General features: G+C 34.5%; 1 protein-coding gene across 1 annotated transcript; it reads right to left on the minus strand.

Moving 5' to 3' along the window:
* Nucleotides 1-3,013: 3,013 nt before the first annotated feature.
* On the minus strand, nt 3,014-9,919 carry LOC107026299. The gene is made up of 3 exons (XM_015227206.2): nt 9,672-9,919; nt 9,411-9,584; nt 3,014-3,453 (listed from the first exon to the last, which is right to left on the minus strand). Exons 1-3 carry the CDS (start codon nt 9,815-9,817, stop codon nt 3,210-3,212), a joined length of 564 nt encoding a protein of 187 aa, XP_015082692.1. The 5' UTR covers nt 9,818-9,919; the 3' UTR covers nt 3,014-3,209.
* Between the last annotated feature and the right edge of the window lie 432 nt (nt 9,920-10,351).

Consider the following 10,351-nt stretch of genomic DNA (forward strand, 5'->3'; position numbering starts at 1 on the left):
AATTTAAGATATTATATATTATAGAATTAGAGATTAGAGATAGAGAGTAGAGAGTTGAGAGAGTAGAAGATGAATAGATGATATTGTGATTTAAAAGAATGAAATTTAGGGGTATTTATAAGTAAAAAAATGGGTTAAAGTGTAATTTTTAAAACTTTAGGGTATTAAAAAAGTTAGGGGTGGGGTAAGGGCTTTATTGGATGAATTTTTCTTCAACTAGCCGTTGGGGGGGCCCACTAGCCGTTCCCCAACGGCTAGTAACGGCTCTATTTAAAAAAAAAAAAATTTAAACCGGACGGACCGGACTGGTAATTACCGGAACCGGTAAAAACCGGATATTCCTTAATTCCATCCCGGGGCCTGTCCCGAAATAGGAAAAACCATACCCTAACAGGTACTAACCGGTACCGAACCGGACCGGGACGGACCGAACCGGGAACCGATAGGTACCGGTTCCGCTGCCACTCTTACTCGTGACCAATTCACGCCATTAATAAGGTCTTAACGGACACAAAAAATTCAGTTAAAATTCCGCCGGGATCATATATCACTAAAAATCCATGGATTATAGCACACGTAGAACAGTAATTGATCATTCTCACTCTAAGGATCGTTTAAACTTGGAAATGCAAATGTCTGCCCCTAGAGAGCAACTCACGCAATTAATAAGGTCTTAAGTATTAACGGACATCAACAAAAAAGTTGTCCAAAAACCCGTTGGGATCATGTATCACCAAAAATCCATGGATTATATCACATGTAAAACGGTAAATTTGGTCATTCCCACTTTGGGCCTCGTTTGAACTTGAAGTACGAATGTTTGCCTCTCGGGATCAACTTATACTATTAACAAGGATTAACGGATGACCACACATAATTTCAGCCATGAACCCGCCGGGATCATGTGTCACCGAAACTACATCGACTATTGCACACTTAAAATGGTTAATTTGGTCATTTTCACTCTGGGCCTCATTTGAACTTGAAAATGTGTATGTTTATCCCCCGGGACCAACTCACAACATTAATCAGGTCTAAACGGACGTCCACAAAAAATTTCGATCAAAAATTCGTCGAAATCACGTATCACAAAAAAATCCATGGACTATAGCACATGTAGAATGGTAAATTTAGTTATTCTGCTCTCGGCCTTGTTTGAACTTGAAGGGCGGACATTTTACCTTCGATACCAACTCACACCAATAATAAGGTCTTGACGGACGCTTACAAAAAAATGATCAATATTTGAGGAGACAAAATAAAATGGGGGTGATTTGGTGTAGGTTTTTTTTAATAAATCTGATGTGTGAATGAAGGAAGAAGACAATATCTTTTTCATATATATAATAATGAATAATATTATATATTATTGTATATGCGTGCATTAATACCTCTTATAATATGGGTCAAATATATTCTTATATTATTAGAAATAGTATGAACATACCTTTGATCTAAATCTGTATTTTCAGTTATATTTCAATTCAAATGTACTCTTCGATTATAGTTCGACACAAATTTGTCCTTAATATTAACAAAGGGACACTTGTCAAGTTTAGATTCAAATGCCCTCCCCTTCAATTTCGAACATCCAACTTTTTAAAAAACTCACTTATTTAACCCTGATCAGCTTATGTTTTCTTTCCATTTCAGAGCTAGGCAGATAAAGCTTGAGTAAATTTTAGGTTTAACAAGCATACAAATTATATTTGTATGATATAGCTATAGTTTGCATAGTTACGATTCGTAGAAAATTTTATGTTTGTTATGGAGCATCCAATCTGTATAAAAATTACAGATAACTTTGATTCGTATAAAATCACAAGCATCTGATTTGTATAAATCAGACGTCTGTGTCTATGAAAATTACATATGTATATGTATATGTTCTTTGTGTTTGTATATCACATAAAATTTGAATTCATATACAATCAAATAGAGTTAAAATAGTTGTATATCAAATCTTCCTCTCGCTTTATACAAATACAAATCATACATTGTATTTTGTATAATCTGTTTTTGTATAAAACGCGAAAGAGAGAAAGGCAAATGAGAATTGGGCAGGGAAAAATTTGTAATGTATAATTATAAGTGTATAGGACGAAGAGATATATATTTGTATTTGTACATACAATTTTTCTCTCACTTTATACAAATACAAACACAATATATACATTTATATTTGCATAAAGTGAGAGAGGCGAGGGAAAGTGGCTAGCGAGATATCTGGGGAGAGAGGCGAATGACAAAGTGTTGACTATAGATTAAAATTTAAATTAATAATTTGCTATTTATACAATTTTCCTTAAAATATTGCTCGGGTAAACTTCCTCCATGAATCAATTGATTGGTGAATGGTAATAAGTTGACACCCAAAGAATAACATCCATTCATTGAAACTGAAAATATAGCAAGTCCTATCCGTGAAATTATAATAATTGAGTAGAAGAAACATGATATTGTACTCAATTGAGATCGGGGCTAAACGGGCTGAGTTTCTAACTAATCGGGTGTTTAAAATTGAGGACTGATAATTTGATTCTTAACTTAACATGTGTTACTTTGTAAAATTAAGGACAAATTTGTATCAAACTATAATGCGAGGGGTATATTTGAAACTAAAGTACAACTGACGAAATATATTTAATCCGAAAAATATAACGAGGGATATATTAAACTATTTCTTATAACACAAGGGTATATTTGACCTTTTTCCATTGTATGATACTGTAATATCAAGTTTGAAAACATTTTTGTAGGAAATATTGTATGACGAATTGTGTCATGGGCTAAAAATTTGTAATGCGAGTTCTGGGCTATATTATTACAAAAAATGTAAATTAAGCAAGTAATTGTATATTTCTAAAATTTTCTCTATATTTAAGGCTTTATATTACGATAAATAAATATATTAACATTCCCTAGATAGTAATGTTGCTATTGACGATGCATCCATTATTGCTCATGCTTATTTTTCTCGAATAGAAGGAATTGTTCTTTCGTTGGAATCAAATTGAAGTCTAATTTCATATATAGAATGATTCAAAATCTTAGCGCGGAAGTCCCAAGTGTGATGTACAAGATTGCTTTACAAAATATATTGCAGATGAATTTACATAGAAAAAAAATTCAGCAATACATAAGGTTAATTATATACTGTATGGCTAGATGACAGTGCTAGTACAAAACTATATTTGGATGAACATGTGCTAGTACTCATCTTCATCCCTTGATTTCCCAAGCACCCTTCTAAGAAAAGAAGCAACAGCACCAAGAACCAAGAAGAGCACCAGTGTATCAAATCCACCTCCAATGCCAACGGCAACACCAGGCCCTGGTGCGAAGAACGAAAAAGGTGACCACCCCCATCCACCATAGAATGGAATACCATAGCCATATCCATATCCACCTACTAGAGGAGGAGCAACTGGTGGATTCACATATATATTTGTTCTGCAAAAACAATGTCATCATCTATATTAGTCTATTTAAGCATGCACCAGGATATCAAATACATGCAAGTAGAAAAAACAAGTTGAACCAGGTGGTCTTAAAACTGGAGGAAGTATCATAATTCAGTATGGCACTACAACTCTGAGCATACTCAACAAAATTACGTCTCCGTCATGGAAGATCAGCAAGATATTTATGGCTATGTGTTACACATCAGTATGGTGGGGTTAGTTAACTCCCTCGGTCTTGGAACTACACAAGAAATAGAAATAAATAAATACATGAAAGAAACAAGAGGATGAACAGATACATGAATCTATTACCTGCTTTCATACACACCGATACAAAGATATTGACTACAAAAAATTTCATCCGAAGGAACTAAGAGAAATGAGGAAGGGCGCAACTAAGACTGTATGGTTCGACTACTGCAATTTGCAGTTAAAGCTGTTCAACAATAACAAAAACTACATGAGGAACTTTCTCAATGTTTTCGATAAGGAAAAAAGAATCTAGAAGCACCATGCTTCACTGTGCAATCGAACAAAGCTGGATTAGGGGCCAAGATGAACTTGCAAGTTCTCACATCCTTTATGCAGAAGGCTCACTGCTTTTAAGTAAAGCTGATGAAGAACAGATGCAATATCTTTAGACTTATTCTGTGTCTTTTCGGGGCAGTCACTGGACTCCACATAAATATGCACAAGAGCCAGCTGATCTTTCCAGTTCACAATCTTCAACTGTTAGCAGGTATTTTTGGGTACACTATTGGGACACTGTCTGCTACTTATTTGGGACTACCTCTGATGCATTAACACACATCAATTTCTATATGGGATGGTATTTTTGAAAAATGTGAAAGCAAGTTGTCTAAACGTAAAAGGCAACATCTCTCTATTGGTGGAATATTAGTCCTCATAAACAGCGTGCTACACTCGAACAAAATACTATGTTATTCCCTTTACCTGCTTCTATTAAAAGATTATTGACAACATTGAAAGACGCTTCCAATAGCAAGGAATTAGAGACAAGAAATCTTTCATTCTTGTTAATTGGGATATAGTGTTGAAGGTGAATGATATGGAGGCCTTGGGGTTAGGAATTTGAAAAGGTACATCGTGGAGAAATGTCATCGAAAGCAAAGATGGAAAGCACGATTAATGAAATAATAAAGTTGCCATGCTCCCCTCTGGATTCTCTATTTAGAAAAGCATCAGCACTTTTTGGAAGCTGGGAGATGGAAGGAAGATTAGCTTTGGCATGACTCTTGGTTGGGCCACAGTTTTCCCATTCTTTTTACTTTGGCTGCCAACGAGGAAGTCTCTGTATCAGATTACTACTCAAGTTACAGCTAGCACATAATTTTAAGAAGAAACTGCAATGATTGAGAATTGGAAAGAACCTGCAGTTTGATTCGACAGTTAGGAGCCTACCATAGCCATACATGCTTAGATAAAAAGGACATCCTATATATGTTGGAAGGGAAAAAAGGATGGAAGCTTCAGTAAAGTCATGTTACACTCTATTGTATAATACACAGAACAACACACTTAAGTGGCCTTGGAAACTAATTTAGCATAGTAATTGCCCCCTAGAAGTTTTGGTGTTTCACTTGGTTAGTCAACAAGGCTGCTTGGAAATCATCTAAATGTTCTTGTCCTTCAGTCCACTTAATCCATAAAGGGTTACTAATAATCCCAAAATTTCCTGCTATAGCAATTCTTGGGACTATGGTGGTGAAACTACAGGAAATGGCCTAGTAAATACAATACAAGGTGTAACCACTAGTTCTAAAGCATGGCTTTGATAGCTGACTAATGTCGGCGAAACAAACTTGAGGAATAATCTGACATACGAATTTCTAGTTCTGTTAAGATAGGAAATGGAGACTATCAGATTCCTACAATTTGCTTCCTTTTATATGGTACTTCGTATCGCAAATAACAAGAGCACAAACTCATCTTTGTATTTTTTATGAGACCTATTAATACAGGATACTCTATGGATCTTGAAGGCTAAATGAAAAGTGATCAATTATTTTCTTGATGGAGTGAAACTGTTCTTTCAAAAAAATTAGCCATGAGTTCATGACGTACACTTATTCCATTAAGAAACACTAATAATCAGTACACTTGCTTGTTTGGTAAGAGGGATAAGCATAACTAGTCATGGGATAAAAAAATAGTCCTAGGATATAATTTAGATGTCTTGTTTGGTTGACATGTTTGGGATAACTTATCCCATCATTTATAGCATAGTGATGGGATAAGTTATCCCATATACATGGTGGGATAACTAACCCCAGGATAGTTAATCCTGGGATAAGTAGTTCCCAACCAAGCAACTTAGAGTAAGAAAAAGAGTTTGCTATGCTGACATATCTCAGAAGCAGTGATTTTCTTCTGGACTAAACTACTTAAGAAGCCTTAAAAAGTTATATCAACGAAAAGAAAGGGATGCCTAAAGAGTAAAATCTAAAGTGGAAACAATACTATCAACTGTCTTCTATAGCTAATAACCATGGATCCAGATGCAAACGACGACCGTCAACATGCATGGTTGCATGCAAAAAAGGGACATATTTAATTAGGATTTGCAATAAGTTCACACTTCATGAATTGTGATATTAATTAGTAACAATTACTCTTAGCAAAACGGAGCTAAAACTTTTTCTTTTATTCAACATAGAGAGAATAATACTTATTCAATCAAAGTACATAACAATAACCATGTTTAATTCTTATCCATCAATTCTTTCTCAAAATATATCCATGTCTAATTCATTTACCATGAGATCTTGAACTGGTCATGCACAAAGAGGCGGACCTACGTTAGGGACATAGGAGTCACTGGCACCCAAAGCTTCGACCTGGTAGAGGTGCTTGCTCTTCAGTAGCTATTGTTTTTTAATTTTATCTTTTTTGCAGTCAACAACCCCCCCCCCCTTTTATTTTCTAATCAAGTAACTACGGAAAGCAGTCGGTGTCCGGTGAGACTCGTCCTCCCTGTCTAACTCTGTTAACTGTAAAGGGCCTCCTTTACCTCTTTCTAAAGATTAAGTAGATTCTACTAATTCAAACACATTTGAGTTTGATTCTTTCATGATTTCTGTTTTTCACCAATTAGTAGGAACTTAAGTTAATATTTAATTAAGCTCAATAACAACTGTTTCCGCAAACTGTATTTTGGTGGGTTCAGAAATTTAACTTGATAAGTTCGATCTTTTAAGTTCTTAGCGTTTAACTCATTGTTTTCTTAAAACAAAATTATGGTATCTAACATTTGTTGAAAATTGGGTGGTTTTCTTGTTGGTGGTGAAGCACTGATCCTTCTAGTAATTGCCACATCAAAGTTAAAGATAATGGTGTCCCCGCCACTTTCAAATCTTAGATCTGCCTCTACATGCACGTGAGTCGTGAATCATATATAATACTAGTGTCTCCTTGTTTGACTATATTCCATTAATATATTAACTTTTTGATCTGTCTAGAATGTTGATGTTGTTTGTCCTATTTAGATAATAAGAACAACATTATGGCCATAAAGATTCTTGCAAAGTAGCTTCCTAGCCAACAGAAAGAACTTAGGAATCAACATTCAAGAGGAAATTTAACCATGCCTTGTCGTGTAGAACGAAGGTTTTTGGTTCAACATGTATATTTGCTTTAGTATTGCTTGCACTATATACTGGAGTAATGATAAATGTATGTGCCACCAATTACTAACAGTTCCTTTTTCAATTACTTCCCCAGCCATGCCACATACATGAGAGCTTACTGCATTTTATAAGTTAATTATCTATCGGAGGCAAGGAACTTGAAATGCCCGAGAGGAAATCATAACCTTAAGATGATGCAATTGTTTCCTCTAGAACCTGATTGTTCCATAGTAATATAAAACACATAGTTCTCCTTATGGCTATGAATTCAAATAATATAGGCTCTATCTGGAGATTTTGTTTAGGAATATAAGAAATACCTTGTTCCGCTCCTCCTAGTTTAATTAGGTACTCACAAAATAACAGGAGGTAAAGTACTAAAAGGTATAGTGAGTAAATAAATATGCTATAAGACAAGAATCTGAACACTAAAATGAAGACATAAATATGAGATTTGCTAATTTAGAACAAGCATAAAGAAAAGAAAGATTAAAGTGCTTTCATTATCCATCCAAGGTGACTTCTAATACGGCGAACTCCAGTTAATTTTAAAGCTACACATAATACAAAAATATCTTTTCAGATGACACAGTTTTACGGCTGTAGAAAGAAAGTCTCAGGGTGGTTATTTCATTTGAAGGTCAGGACAGTGATGCAGGATACTATGGGGTAAACTAAAGAAAAATTTAACTAGTACTACTTGAGTAGTTGATGAATCGAAAAAGGGCATGTAGAATCAGATGAAAGTCACCACTAACATAAGGGTAATATCCAAAAATATTTCCCCATATATATAAAATGAATAGCTCAAATAATTGCATTAGCAAGTTAGAAATTCAGCTCAAAACATACTTTCGCAATACCTATATTCCTTCCAGTGGCTCAAAAGAAAAATTTGTTGCCTTAAAATTGTCTCGTCCCCAGTGACTGAAATCTCTAGCATCATTTTCCGGTCACTGTGTGTCCTCGCTATATGGGAAACATTCTAGTTGTAACAGATTTACACTACCCTTTTCTTTTACCCTGCCAAGTTATCATTTCTATCCAAACTATACAAATGTCTTTACATGTACGACACATTGAAACCTTCTCTCCACGTCTAAATTTCAGCAAAACTAGAAGCATGCACCATATCTAGATACAATAATTCAACAGAAAGCCAAGGCAAATACAACTATTGGTGTTGTACCTTTTGGCATCGAGAGTACTATACTTGAAACTACTACCACTACTAAATTAACATGTTCCCTTACTACCAAGTTTAAAATTCTGATCACATATTGTATGTTTGAGACAATCAAATTACTCTCCATTGCAATAATAAGATTTAATAATAAACTATTCATCATTTTCAAATGGGCTTACATATTTGCAGCTTTTAAACAGTTTTATAAACTTTTATAACCAATACAACTTTGATTAATCTTCAACAATCAGTCAAATCAATCCTCGATGAACAAAGTAGGACCTCCATTTGAAACGAAGTGAAGCATTAAAAACTCTAAGTTATTTCTACATAAACAGTAAATTTACATGTTTCAAGGCTGTTAGTTACTAAATTGTCTGACCATATCATTTAAAAGCATCATCTAGTATAGTGGATATCTTTTATTTACTTAAGTATGTTTTTAACAAAGTTCCATCAGGTGTTAGCCATGATCATCTTTCAAAGGACAAGACGTGGAACTTTATTTGGTAATCGGTGGAGGCAAGGGACTAAACACACGAAAAAAAAACAAAAGGAGTAAACATCTACTATGTAAAACATGTATAAGTAGTATAATTATTCGCCGAAGGGGACTAGGATGAACCCCTTGAGCCCTACCTGGCTCTGCCTCTACATGGAGGTGAGACTTGAACCTAGGTCTCTAAGGACCATATTTAATTGTGGGCATAATACATATATTAGACCCTAAACTTGGCTTCAAATTTTAACTTTGACCTCCAACATTTATAATGCACAAACAAACACTTTAACTATCCAACTTTTAAATAAATAAACATGAGTCCTACATGTCACAATACACGTAGGACACCACGTAAAATAAAAAATGACAAGTAGGATGACATGTGTCTGTTTGTTCAACTTTATACAAGTTTAGTGTCTACTTGTGCAAACCTAAAGTTGAAGGGCATAAACGAGATTCGAAGCCAATTTAAAGGGCATATTATGTATTATGCCTTTAATTGTGCATCTAACGGCCTAGTAAATTGTTGGTCAGGATACACTTTTATTTACTTAATCATATCTTAAACAGTAACAAATACATCTTTTGCTCAAAAAAAGAGTGAAATTGACCTTGAATTATTGATCCTTGGTGAGGAAGAGCGAGGAGGAGATGATGGTCGAAAAGCCTGACCACCAATTCTGCCACCAGTCTTAGCAGCTGATGCTGGATCCACTGAGCCCAGTGTCAAAACCCCAACTGCCACTGCAGCTAAAGCCAACTTTTCAAATTTATTTTCACTTTTCCTGAAAATAAAAACAATAACTCCATCAAGAACCCAGAAAATGAAAGATAATGAATGAAACTTTTTCCCCATTATATTCAATTTTTACCTCAAAGTGTCTTGTGGGTCATCTGGGTTGTGTTTGCACAAGATTTTAGTGCTATGTACAGGGAAGAAAGTGCTGTATTTTCTTGGTTTGTATGTTGAAGAAAGAGGACTAATCAAGAAACTTTGCTGTAGAATAGCTAAAGACATTTTTTTTGCACTACAAAATGAAGCTCAAGACTCAAAGAGTTGAGAAATGAAGTTTTGAGACTGAGTCAATGCTGTGGTGATATTTGCAAAAGCTTCGTCAAGTTGATGACTGTCAAGTGTCCACGTGGGGATACAATAGTGGCTGATGTTGGAACATTCAAGAATATCAAGACATAGTATGTGATTGGGAGGAAACATGGCCACCTAAGGTCTCCGCACACTTTATTCTTTTTAGATTTTATTTAGGAAAGTTTACGGGGCATGTTATTGTTATTATGATATATTATACTATCAAAATTAATGCATATATTAATTATGTATATCAGTAATACCTTAATTCTTACACTTTTTATGTTGTATATAATGAACATTAATTATATATTTTTATTGGGTATTAAGGTTGTATATATTAATACCATGAATTTCTAGATATTAGTAATGCAAGGAGATTTAATGCATGTATTAGCATAGTTAAAGTCACGATTATTCTTCAGAACTCTTTTTACATCTTTATATATTTTTCATCATAATTGT

Source organism: Solanum pennellii, chromosome 7 (genome assembly GCF_001406875.1).
Source record: "Solanum pennellii chromosome 7, SPENNV200".
Lineage (NCBI taxonomy): Eukaryota > Viridiplantae > Streptophyta > Magnoliopsida > Solanales > Solanaceae > Solanum > Solanum pennellii.

Bases quoted from the DNA above. Each gene is read 5' to 3' on its own strand.
- LOC107026299 (XM_015227206.2), bottom strand. From the start codon at position 9,817: ATGTCTTTAGCTATTCTACAGCAAAGTTTCTTGATTAGTCCTCTTTCT. The intron at 9,585-9,671 runs GTAAAAATTGAA...TTTTATTTTCAG, and splicing joins GACCCACAAGACACTTTGAG to GAAAAGTGAAAATAAATTTG. The intron at 3,454-9,410 runs GTCAATTTCACT...TTGTTTTTGCAG, and splicing joins CCAAGGATCAATAATTCAAG to AACAAATATATATGTGAATC.